General features: G+C 36.8%; 1 protein-coding gene across 3 annotated transcripts; it reads right to left on the bottom strand.

Moving 5' to 3' along the window:
- Positions 1-6,642: 6,642 nt before the first annotated feature.
- Positions 6,643-11,917, bottom strand: LOC130910753 (ictacalcin-like). 3 transcript variants are annotated; one of them, XM_057828298.1, is made up of 3 exons: positions 11,763-11,917; positions 6,921-7,066; positions 6,643-6,833 (listed from the first exon to the last, which is right to left on the bottom strand). In XM_057828298.1, exons 2-3 carry the CDS (start codon positions 7,056-7,058, stop codon positions 6,693-6,695), a joined length of 279 nt encoding a protein of 92 aa, XP_057684281.1. In that variant the 5' UTR covers positions 7,059-7,066; positions 11,763-11,917; the 3' UTR covers positions 6,643-6,692. The 3 variants fall into 3 exon arrangements, with proteins under 3 accessions (XP_057684281.1, XP_057684282.1, XP_057684283.1); XM_057828299.1 differs by having other exon boundaries at positions 6,921-7,063; XM_057828300.1 differs by lacking the exon at positions 11,763-11,917 and adding an exon at positions 8,283-8,409.
- Positions 11,918-13,165: the final 1,248 nt, after the last annotated feature.

Raw genomic sequence — 13,165 nt, 5'->3', positions numbered from 1 at the left:
AGTGGGCATTTTTTTGGACTTATCTAAGGCTTTTGACACCATTGACCATAATATTTTACTGGAGAAAATGCATCACTATGGTATTAGAGGAATAGCATACAACTGGTTCAGAAGTTATTTATTCAGGGGACAACAATATGTTGGTATTAAAAATCATGTTTCACAAAAAAAGGAAATAAAATATGGAATCCCCCAGGGTTCAATTTTGGGCCCACTGCTTTTTCTTATCTACATTAATGACCTTGTTAATTCTTCTGACATACTACATATGATTTTGTTTGCTGATGACACAAATTTGTTTGTTTCACATAAAAACCCATTAGACCTACAGCACATTTTAAACACAGAGTTAATTAAAATACATAGCTGGCTCAGATGCAACAAACTATCCCTCAACATCAACAAAACCAATTACATAGTATTTAGATCAAATAAGAAAGCAATTGACACAAACAGGATTTGTCTGAACGTAAACAACGACAATTTATCACAAGTCGATTCCACGAAGTTCCTGGGGGTCTTCATTGATAATTCTCTCAATTTCAAATGCCATATAGAACATCTTATATCAACACTATCCAAATATGTTGGTCTATTCTTCAAAATAAGACACCATCTCCCTTTAACCGCACTTCTCACTTTGTACAAAACCTTATTTGAGCCCCATATCAACTACTGTAACATCATATGGTGCAATACGCTCCCCAGCCACCTAAAGAAATTGGAAACTCTGCAAAAGAAGATGGTACGGGCCATGTCCTGGGCTAGTTTTAATGCCCCCACCAACTCCTTGTTTTACAGTTTACGCCTTCTTCGACTCACTGAGTTGAACACATTTCATAACGCAGGTATAATGTTCCAAATTGTAAATAATATGAATAGCAAGCTCTCTGAACTCATTCCAGTCTGGACTCCTCTCCATACTCATAACACCAGAAATAAAGACCTCATCAGTGGAAAAAAGAGAAGACTTGTTAGCACTAGCCTGAGCATTGCAACTAGAGGTCCTCAGATTTGGAATGAGCTTGACGAAAATCTAAAAGTGTTGAAATCCATCTCCACCTTTAAAATGATGCTAAAAAGCATTCTGATCAGTAAATACAACAACTCCAACATACGTAGGTTATAAATTCTTTTCTAGGGAAGTATTTCTTTTCATTTATTATTATTATTATTATTTTTTTTAAAAATATTTTTATTTTTTTTTCTGTATGTGTGTGGGTGAATGAGAACACTGTAAAATACGACAACTCACCCTTCTGCTCGTCTGATCATTTTTTTTCTTCATTGCCTTGATGTACGCAGGCTCCTGACTATAAGCTTTTAGTAGCTTCTTAAGGAGACCTGACTCACACATAATCTTGGTTCAGCACTATGATATGATGTACAATTTGTAAATATGAATGTGTGTGAATAAATTGAATTGGAATTGAATTAATATTTTAAAAAATGTATCACGTTAAAATATTTAACGCAATTAATGCATGCACTGCACGACCCACTCATGCATTGTCGCCCTCTATCTGTAATGGCGCCGTTTAACCTATATAGAGAGCTAAAAGGCAGCGTAAAATGAGTAGATTGAATTTTGACAGCATTTGGAGCCTTTTTTTACGTGACTAGCAACTTAGATGGTCATTTGCTCTCCATATAATTTAAAAAAAAAATAAAGAAAATTAAGGGAGGGCAATTTTATTTTTTAAATGATTTTTTTTCTTTGATTGAAAATATTTATTTTTGATTGAAGCAACTTTTTTGGGGATTAAATGATTTAGACACAAATGTCTTACCCATAATATGGCCCAAACACAAAAAGGATTGCTTCAATCAAAACTTTTTCAATGAAAATTTAAGTGTTCAAATGCAAATTTTTCAATCTCAAATATTTTTTCGCATTCAAAAACTTTTTCCATGATTGACATTTTTCTTTTTTTTCGTTTGAAGTGATTTTTCTTTTTGAAAATATATATTTTTTGATGCAACTTAATTTTTGATTGAATAATAAAGACAAAAATGTCCTAGCCAAAATGTAGCACAAACACAAATCAACATTGCTTCAATAAAAAAACTTGATTTCAATCCCAAAAAAATTTAAAAATCAAAGAAAAATAGCACATGCATTTTTTTTGTTTTTTTTTTTAGTTTTTTTGAGTTTCAAATTCATTTTGGCATTCAAAAAACTTATTGTTTTTCTTTTTTTTTGATTGAAGCAAATTTTTTGGGGTGTTGAAAATATAATATTTGATTGAAGCAACTACTGGGCTAACTATATTGCCACGACACCGGTGGGCGTACAATATTCAATGGATGACGATCGTGGCGAAAAGTTTTGCCTAAGCAGCCTGGTTTAGAATTCCCCTCAAGAATGATGGGAAACAAAAAACGCTCATTGTCAACTTATTATTATAAATATTCTTGTAAGTTAATTTTATTGCTGACACTGCGTTTCGGGGTCATCAACATGTTGTGCCCCCACTGCCCCAAAAGTTAAACTCCGTCTATGGTTTTAACATCACTTAACGTCGAAAATTTTGATGTGAACCTTACTGATGGTTTTGATAGAAAATCATCGTTTCGGTCTGCTATCTGGGTCATTGGCTGCCACTGAGCGCGCTAGATGTCCAATCCATTTGAAGTAGGATGGCTGCCACCCTCCCACCTCAAATGAATTGGATGACTTCTAGTGATAAACCAATTGAAATTCATAGCAGAATGATGAAAGAAACTCATGATTAGACGTCCGTCATCGTCAATGGCACTGAAACAGTTCGTTGAAGTGACAGTTGAAGAATTCCAGATACCCCTGAAACAACAATAACAAATTTAACACATAATTGTGCTTTTAAAAAACCTTAAGTGTTAACATATATATATTAAAAAAAAAAAAAATTGAACAGTTAGTGGATCATGATATTTCAATAGCTACTGTTCTTAGCCACTAGGGGCAGTAAAATACAGGCAAGTCGTAGAAAACCATTTATTTTAATCATATTGAAACAACATCATGATGCAAAGCAACATATTTGACCATTTTTAAAATGTTAAGGCATATCGTGAACTCAGACTAAATCCAAACTTAACACCAAGGCCAGTCAGTAAATTATAAAGGAAATAGTCTGTGTTTATTAAGTCAATTTATGATTTTTTTTTGGTTTTTTTTCTCAGCAAAGTTCAGGGAGCATCAACTGTAGGGCAGAAAATACTAATGTGACTTAAAGTTCTGCTCTGAGACCCCTTATTTGGCCAAATTTCTAAATTGTCCTATATACATGTGTGATACATCATTGGAAAGCTTAAAATTTCAATTTTCTGGGGGAAGAAAGATTTTGAACCGGAGGGCATTTTTATTTATTTTTTTAAACAGCAAAACCCTAACTGGAGGTGAGAGGATGAGAGAGCATATTTAAAGACGCCATGATTTTAACGAGATCTTATTGCGTACTTACCTGCTTTCGATCCAAAAACTCAATGTAGCATGTATCATCGAGTGTCAAGACACAGCTGTGAATGGCCACAGTCAGATTTTGGGGGGATTTTATGGGTGAAACTTGGTAATATAACAAGGGTCGTGATGCAGAAATTGCAGACATCAAGGAGTGGTCGAGATTTTCTTTTTCATATATTTACCCATTTGAACGATGTTTTTCAATGTTTCTTTGTTTGGATCGATTATCATCTAAAATATTGGGGAAAATGCGACAGTAACAAAAAAATACAATTAAGGGAAAGTTATGAAGTACATATCCGTGACTTATTTACAAACACTATTTTTTTCAATGTGATGTTATTTGTGTAAAATTTTTAAATATGCAAGTGAATAATTTTTTTAAGTCTTTTTTTTTTTTTAACTATTAGACATCAATTGATGATTCTAAGCTAAAAATGACAGACATTTCGAATAATGAACATAATTACCTAGCTTCTTTTTATGGCTGGGTTGAAACAAAAGCGGTTGCGCGATGTCTGTAAACGGGGGTCCCCAGGGTAAAACGGACAAATTAAAAATAGTTTGGGGGTTTAATGTGCTATGAATCTGCTATGACAATGTTCTGTTAAACACAACGGTTCTTTTGGCGTAAAATACAGCAGTTTATTTTAAAGAGGGGTGCAAGAGCAGAAACTGCTTTTTCAGCCATGTTTGTGTTTCCCGCCATGAACTTTGTTTTGTATGACTTTGATACAGATCAAAAAGCTAAGTTAGCTAACGCCTGGGAAAAATACCCCTCACTAATTTTATTTATACATATATCTATAGACAAGTTTCCGAGGTACTTCCGCATTTCTGCTCGCGACTTCTGTTTTACAATTCTCCGCTCAAGACAACAGTGGAACTTGAGTGGAATCACTCAGCAAAATCCCTCAAAAAAGAGCATTTGGAAATCCATCTGCCATCATCATGACATGGGAGGACAAAATGTTCATGAAGGCAGATGTGGAACCAAGCCCGTGCCACCACAAAGACCAGGTGTTTATGTAGCCATGTTGCCGCTGCTGTTACGGAAGGTATGTTCTTCCTATCCCTGCATTTTCATGTGTCCGGTGCTCAAAAAATACTGAAGCTAAAATCTTGCGCATGAAAGGACTTGTTGTCTTTTATATTGTTATTACAATGATGATAGTAATTATGGTGATGTTTAATATTGTTTACTACTATTGTACTGCTGTGACTGCAACACTTGTCATCTGCTGCTAGCCTGTTGCTAATCAGTGCGTGTAGGATGGCACAATTATACAAACGCATAAATGCAAGCGTTACAAGTTTTTTGTTCGTTTGTTTACAAGTGGAAAACGCTGCTAGGCAAGGGAAGACCACTCAATGTGCCTCACAACACTTTCTGAACGTCGATGGACACATATCGAGACTACTTGCGTTCTACTTTGATGATGGCAGGCTCGACTTATGCTCCACCTTTGTTAATATTTTTCTAATAATTTTATAAATTGTGATTTATTGACCTGTTTTGCACATGCACCAATTGTTTTAAATAAAACCAGAAAGTTAATCATGTTGTCCAATGTTTTATTGCGATCAATAGCTGCAATAAAAAAAAGAATGACATACTATTTTTCTTTATATGTATACCCCTTGTAGTATGTCCTTGTAACAACAATATCCATGTCAGCCCTTCTGCATTCGGCAACTCTAATATTATTTGTAATTTCACCTTATTTTGGCCACTCAAGTGGCCGGCGTATCAATCTACACCTCACGTTAACACAGGCTGCACACGTTGTTATAATTTTGTCCACGAATGATCGAAGAAAGAAGCCCAACCCCAACCCCCCTTACACGCCACAAAAGGAAAATGTTTAACCGTGTCCTAAATCGAAATGCAAGCTTAAGCCATGACTTTGATCCCATAGAAATACGACAGACGACGCAGAAGGTCTCCCTCACTATTGCAGCAGCAGGCGGGAGACGAGGCAGATATCGTCTGTCACTCACTTCTGAAACAACGACAAGCGGTCAGTGATGAGCCTGTGTGCAAGAGAGGGAGGGACCAAGCAATGTCACTTCACGTTCAGTTATATTGCTGAGCGGTCTTTGGTGATTCGTTTGGCAACGTCACTTCCCGTTCACTAACCGAACGATTCATTTGGGCGGGGGCGAGGGGTGTGTGTGAACGATTCGTTGAACGGTTTGTTTAAACAAATCTTTTTACTGAACGAACCGTAATGGATTCATTTCCTCAAGTGAACGACATATCCCATCACTTCCAAGAGTTCACGCACGCACGGCACAGAAAGTCTCAGAGTCTGATCTACGTCGTACTGAATCCATTTTTGGAGATTCCGTGGGTTCCTCTGGTTTGATTTTGCAGTTTTACCTTTGTCAACACACTGCTTACTTCAACCACACTTCATGTTGTTCTGTCTAAACCGGAAGTTCGGAGCAGAAATTATCAAAAAAATGTTTCGCTTAGGAAACTTTTCTATATACTTTTGATTAACTGAATTTTTCCATCGTTTTATGACATTTTGAAACCCGGTTGAATCAGGTCAGGTCAGCAGTTTGTCCCAAGGCCAACACTGGCAGACGTCTATCTTTGTTCACTGTAGTGGCTTCAGGCCATTTACGCTTTCCAGTTCATCTAAGTTGTCTATAGAGAGAATTGGGACAGCTACAGAAAGGGCACACATGCAGACATAGTGAAAAGCCCCAGTTTAACCAGATTCATGTGAAACACACAATGCTTGCCGTACAACTGTGATGGAATGTAAAACATGGATGGTGTTTTCTATTTTCAGTATAATTTAAAAAAACAAAAAACAAAGAAAAAAAAAAAAAAAAAACTGATGCTGCAGTTCTGACAAACCGACCTCAGATATTGACATTAGGATGTAGTATATTGTCATAGTTAAAATTCAGAATTTTGTTCATTGTAGAAGTCCTATTTTTTAAATAAAATTCTGGTCAAAATTTCCAACAGCAAATTGGCATTATACAAAAAAAAAATCTGATTTTAAAAGTAAGCCAACAAAAAAATAAGCTTTTTGTGTTTTTCTTCAGCCCAAAAATTGTTTCATTCTAGAGCGCTCCTGCTGTTTCAGCCAAGTAGTGCACCGTATTGCTTTATGAGATTAAACTACTATGATACATTTCCACAAAAACACATGACAAAGTTTGAGTATTTTCATGGTGTTTATTGTTTGACTTATTGGTGTTTTCTGGCCTTTTGGAGACATGAGACTTAGTGCTCTTCCTGGCACTCATGCAACAACACAGTGAGGCCAGTCACCAGGATCATAAACTCCTGGAAGTCCACTTTGTTGTCACTGTTGACATCCAGATCCTTGAAGATGCGGTCAATGGCCGTCTGGTCCTTTGCTTTCTACACAAAACAAACAAACACACGCACGGAGAATGATTTTACACACGTTTTGTCTCACGTTTGTCGGTGTGCTGCGTGGCCACTCACTTCCAGCTTCAACCCAAATTCCTTGGTGAGCATCTCCTTCACCTCTCTTTTGTTCATAGAGTCTTTGTCGCCCTCCTTGCCAGCATACTCGTGGAAGGCGACAATGAGCGAAGTCATGGCTTCCTCAACCACACCCATGATGGCTGCTACATACAAAGACATTAGCGTCCCACAAAGGGATTAGAAAGTTAAGGTAAAAATAACAGCAATATTTCAAGCCTCTTAAGTAAATTGTTATTTTGTTTTTTTGGTATCCCATTCAACTTTTCTGTTTCAACAAATGCCCACACTGCCAAAACATGTCTAGTTTAAACTACTTTAAACTGAGTTTACAGTTATGCTCTTTTTTCCAGAATAGAAGAAATGTTTCAAGTTAAATATTGCTATTGTCAAAAATGTTAAATATAAACACCATTTTGGGCAATTTTTAAAATTATATAATTCATTTTTTAAACTTAATCTTCCTTGACAACAAAAAAACATTATTATGTGCCCCTAAGATGGCATAGCACCAGCTACGCAAATTTCGAATACATACATAATACAGTTTTTCTTTTCTTTTATTAAAAATATACATGTACTTGAGTAAATTATGTACTTTTTATTTGACTTTCTTCCTTCATTTTTTCAGTTCCCCTTTATTTAAACACAGCATAATTTAAATATATATATTTGGAGTAAATGCTCAGTACTAGGTACCTTATTGGTCAGTTTCTTTCATTTTTTTTCTTTCTCTTATTTATTTTAGTTCTGTCGTTCAAAGAACATTTGAGAGCTTAAATATTCAAGTTAAATATTTCAATTTTCAAACATTTTAAATATAAACACAATTCTGGGGATTTTTTTTTTTTTTTTTTAAGTTTGACATTTTTTTTAAAAACATAATCCTTCTTGACAACGAAAACATATTTTTGCACCCCCTATAAATGGCATAGCATGAGCTATGTAAATTTCGAATACATACATAATACAGTTTTTCTTTTTATTGATTACAAATATACATGTATTTGAGTAAATGATGTATTTCTTTATTTTATTTTCTTACTTAATTTTGCTAAATTTTTTTGGCACTGCAGCATAATTTAAATTTTCATATTCGGAGGAAATGCTTAATATTAGGTGCCATTGTCGTCCATTTCTTTCCTTTTTAATTTTCTTTTTTTTTTTTTTTTTTTTTTTTAAACCTTTTTATTTATTTTAGTTCTGTAATTCAAAAAACATTGTTTAGATAAATGCTCAACTCTAGTTGGAATATTTTTCTCAATCCTCACATTCATTTTCTTTATAGTGTAAAAGACAAAAATCACATCAAATGTGTTTTGTATGTACTGTAGTTGTATACAATGCATCCATAACACTTACAATCTCACCCCTTTAGCCAGGGGTGAAAGTGGCTAGGATTTCTTGCCGGAACTCCCCGACGTGAAGGTCGCCACGGAGCCAGAAATGTTATTTCTTTTTTTCTTTCTTTTTTTTTGGGGGGGGGGGGGGGGGTGTCAAACCTCTTAACTACTGAAATGCAAAGAAAACTGTTTTACCTCAGTTATTTCTATAACACATACAAAAACTGATTTTCATTCAAAATTGTATTTTTTCAATGATTTGCAAAATAAAAGTTAACTCTTAATTTTTATTTTCCCTCATTTCCTCACATACTAAATGCAAAATCTCAATTTTAACTACTTAAGAACATAGGGTATATATTAAAATTAAAGTTAATGTAAACATGTACTTTTTTTAAATAATAAAGATATAAGTAACATACATTCAGAAAAATAAGTACAAATGACTTATATTATGCAGAGTGAAATGGAATATATTTTGAAGATTGCACAAACATTGACTTTTTAAATCATAAGGAAATTAATAAGTAGCCTAACATAAATGAACAAATATAATTCCAAAGTGCACATTGACAGCTAATCCGAGTAAATAAAACTAAATATGATAAATAAGCCTCCTGAACTCTTTTGTTGCTCTTAAGATTTGATCCATTTTATGTTGCATTGCCCTTATTTTGTCACGTCATTTTTTTTTGCTGTTCGAGAAAAAAAGCACATTTGAACCAATCAGAGATAATCATCTCTGCTGATCACATGTCAGTATGTCAGCCAATTGAACGGATAAATGAGTCCAGCCATTTTGCTTTGCTGCGTACATTAGTACATTGACGTGGCTCATCATCGTCAGACTCAGATAACTGCAGCAGCTGGGGAAACCTCCATGCCGTCCGTGGAATAAAATCAATAATAAATTTTGGTGGAAACGGATTACGCTACGCAAGCACTTTATTGTGCTTGTTGTTAACACTTGTGTTTGTAAATCTGATGTAGTTAGCTTGTTCTCTTCTTGGAGCTGAAATGCATGTGTGGCAGCTTGGCATTTTTTTTTTACATAGCATTTTGACAGTTGCTGTCATATTTTTTGGAATCAAAGCACCGTTTACCGGAACAGCATTCCAGCTCTGAATCTTATACCGGAACTGAATTCTGGCCCTGAATCTTATACCGGAACTGCGTTCCTGACCGTTCTGGCCCACTTTCACCCCTGCCTTTAGCACCAGAGCCAGGATTGAAAGAAGATGATACAGTGCAGTACTGTGTTTAAGAGCAATCTCTCTCCCTAGTACAGTGTTTTTCAACCGGTGTGCCGCAGCACACTAGTGTGCTGTGAGAGAGCTTCAGGTGTTCCGTGAGAAGTTATCCAATATCGCTTTTTTTTTACGTTGTCGGGCGCATTTTGTAACAGTCGCCTCCTTAGATCGTAATCCTCCCGACATCCACCATGTGGTGGCGCTGCTTTATTTACATTGAATATGTTCTTCCTCTAATGCTGCTTACTTTTAAGTTGGCGTTCATCTAGGAACGTGTTGGGAACCGCTAAGCTCCCGAGTGATGAGTGGTCAAGGTGGATTTATTATTATTTTTTGTGCATAAATGTGCATAAGTGGAAGCGTCTCCCCTTTTTGTTACTTATATGTACGCATCCTACCCACCACGTGTTACAAGTTGCAGTTGGAAAGAAGGAGTAGGTACAAGGTTGCGGTCGTGTGCAAATGAGCAAGGTATTTCTCGTGTCGCGTTCAAGAACTGCTCAGATTTCGAGGCATCAGCTACCTTGCTGTCCGCGACAATGTGTGTTAGGTTTTGTGTTGGTTTTCTCCTAGTGTGACTTGTCACTGTGATTGCCCATTGATTTCACCTGTTGTTCCTCCTAGTGTATCCTCCAATCTGCATCCTCCTGTGCTCAGCTGTTCCTCGTTGTGTCGTTACCCCTTGTCTGTGTGTGTATATATAAGCTCCCAGTTTCTTTTCACTCCTTGTTGCGTCATTGTCTATGTCAATGTCAATTTCAAGTCTTGTCCAACCCCTCGTGTACCAGTCCCTCCGATTAAGTTAGTTTTGGTTTGAACGTTGCCTTTTTGATCACCAGTCCTTTTGGTTGTACTTTGTGCTTTTGGCTAGTTGTTATTAAAATGTTTTTTGAGTTCACCGCCACCTGCCTTGCTGCTTTTTGTTTCCCTGCAATTGGGTCCACACCGCCTGCCTTCCCGCGTTTCCCTGACAATGTGGACCCCAGCACGTCTACTGTACATCATTTGATTAGAGTTGTCAAGTGTCAATATACACGAAAGTGTCATTTCCATTTCACTGTGTTTTATTCCAACACATTGTTGAGGACAGCAAAGAAGCTGATAGCTAGAAATCCGAGCAGTTCTTGAATGTGACACGAGCAGTTGCATTTGCTCTCGTTTCAAAACTAGTCGATTGACTATTTTGTTTGCCTCTATGAAAACACAGAGAAAAAAGGCAACTTTTTCGAGAAACACTACAAAGCTAAATGAGAAAGCCCTCAAAGGCAGTTACCTTGTTGCTAAACTTGTTGCTGAATCCAAAAAGAGACAATACTACCTGCCTGCAAAGCCATTGTCAGTGAGATGCTTGCCCCTGATGAGATTAAAGACATTTCTAAAGTCCCCGTCTGACAATTCTAAGCTTTTCAAGCCTGCTATAAAAATTTAAAACATAGACTAAGAGCTGTTGACGAAGATTCCTGCTAGTATATCGGCATTGTGTTCATCCATACAGGCTCAAATTTCTCACAGAGAAAGTATAAATATTGAGAAATTATTTTATAGCCTACTGTACAAAAATGTAATTTTGGAACATTTTTGGTTTGTGGTGTGCCGCGAAATTTTTTCCAATGTAAAAACGTGCCGTGACACAGAAAAGGTTGACAAACACTGCCCTTGTAGGCCGAGTGGCGCCTGTGCATGCTTACTGGAACTCTGCCTAATTGTACCGCTCGAGGCCTTTAGGTTGTGAAACACTGGTACGCTGCCAGCCTTCTTTATTATACTCTCAAGTTCAGGGCGTAGTTTGCAGGAAGAAATAATTATTAAACAACAGCGCGTTTGCTTTTTGATTTAAACCCTTTTATACCACCGGGACCCAAGTGAGTAAAGCGGGCCATTGTCACGGCAACAGCGTCTTATCGCCAGGTAACTTGATAAAACAGGGGCAGTAGATGCCATTTTTTAAGCCTTGTTTAGTTCTTAGATAAGACTTAACTTTATAGAATCTAAATAGAGAAGCATTAAAGTTTAATACGGCATGCCCATAGAGGGAAAAAAATCTCATGTGTGTTATATTCAGGCTCCCTTTCATTGGGTGTGGTCGTCTACACAAACTGGCATCAGATGCACATGATATGAATAAGGCACGACTTGCAAGCCATAAAAGCACGTAGGAACAACTTTCACTAAATCTGGTCAAAATAGAAGATGAAATCATTCAGAAAGGTAGTCAAACACTTTTTTTGTATGTGAGATTTTCCACTCACCTTAGTTGGTATTTCTTAATGCAGATGAGCGTCGGTGCGCAAGGATGAAGTATGTGGAAACAGATGCTGGGACGGCTTTATACTTCCACCACACCTTCCATCATCCCTCCCTCCCTGATTCTACCTTTTTTTCCCTCTCTCCGCCTTCTCCGATCATTTTCCCCGTTGACTCAGCTTCCTCTTTAAAACGGCACTTGTTGCATAACATCAGGAAAAAAATCCAAAAAGCAGTTTTTCCATAACATTTGCTTGTTTTTCAAATTATTTTCGCCCATACCTCCAAACTTTGTTTACATTCAAATTCTGATAAATGTATTAAATTGAATTAGAGTCACAGCGGACATTGTTTTCCCCTGGCTTAAACTCATTCCACACAGAACTCAGTGCTGTGGCAACACAAATGTCTTTTATGTGACAAAAAAAAAAAAAAAGAAGAAACTCCTCATCCTCTGAACACACAACTAAACTAAACTATCACTGAAATCTGTTGCCAACCAATATGTAATATAAAGTAGTATAAAATATCCATGTAATAAATGAGGAGAGTGCACCGCAAGATGAACCTGTTTTTAAGGGCGCTGGTTTGCATAAGGACGCTAGGGATATAACACTACCAACTTTTCAGGATGATCAAGTTGTCCTCACCACCTTTTAAGCAACCTATTTCCATTATATAATTAGTTCAGTTATATAATAAATGTAGATTCTTCCTATATGTTATAAGGATATAATAGGCCCTACCATTATTAAGTCAATTATTTTAATTATGTTTAGACTTACATTTATCATCTTTCGCTTGGTGAATGTGCCGGTCCATTCCCCCCCCATCAAACACACGTTTGATTGGCTGATGATTTGACCCCCCCCCCCCCCCCCCCCCCACACACACACATACATAACACGCACACTCACACAGCCCCGACAGATTCATGTTGACAACATGCCGCCTTTGAAGTGGAGGGATATTAAAAGTTTTTTTTCGGCCAGCATTAGTAAGTAAGTAAGTACTGTAAAAAGACGTCATTGTTGTGGAGGTGGGGGAAACACCACTAATTTTGCTACTGAAATTCCAACCTGCATAAAGAGTTAGCATAACATTAAACTGTGTGAACTTGCTAACATGCAAAACTACTGCTGTCAGGCTAGCCTCCACAAGGAACAACGAAGTCAAGCTAGCTGTGCCGTATTTGGATCATGGTTTGCATTATGTGCATTACAGTAGTGCAACGCTGTGGCTTCAGAGTGCAAGTTCCTTTCTTAAAATACGGGGTGCTATCCAAGAATGGGTCCACTTCAGGACGACACTGACATGAAGATGATGTGACATGAAAAAAAAATCTGTGAAATGAAATCACACATCAGAATTTAATGAGAGTACTTTGGTTTGAGTCTTGGGGTAGTCT

This window comes from Corythoichthys intestinalis, chromosome 22 (assembly GCF_030265065.1).
Source record: "Corythoichthys intestinalis isolate RoL2023-P3 chromosome 22, ASM3026506v1, whole genome shotgun sequence".
In the NCBI taxonomy this organism is placed as follows: Eukaryota; Metazoa; Chordata; class Actinopteri; order Syngnathiformes; family Syngnathidae; genus Corythoichthys; species Corythoichthys intestinalis.
The sequence above is the reverse complement of the archived record's forward strand: the minus strand, read 5'-3'. Positions and strand labels throughout refer to the sequence as shown.

Bases quoted from the DNA above. Each gene is read 5' to 3' on its own strand.
- LOC130910753 (XM_057828298.1), bottom strand. From the start codon at position 7,058: ATGGGTGTGGTTGAGGAAGCCATGACTTCGCTCATTGTCGCCTTCCAC. The intron at 6,834-6,920 runs GTGAGTGGCCAC...TGTTTTGTGTAG, and splicing joins AATTTGGGTTGAAGCTGGAA to AAAGCAAAGGACCAGACGGC.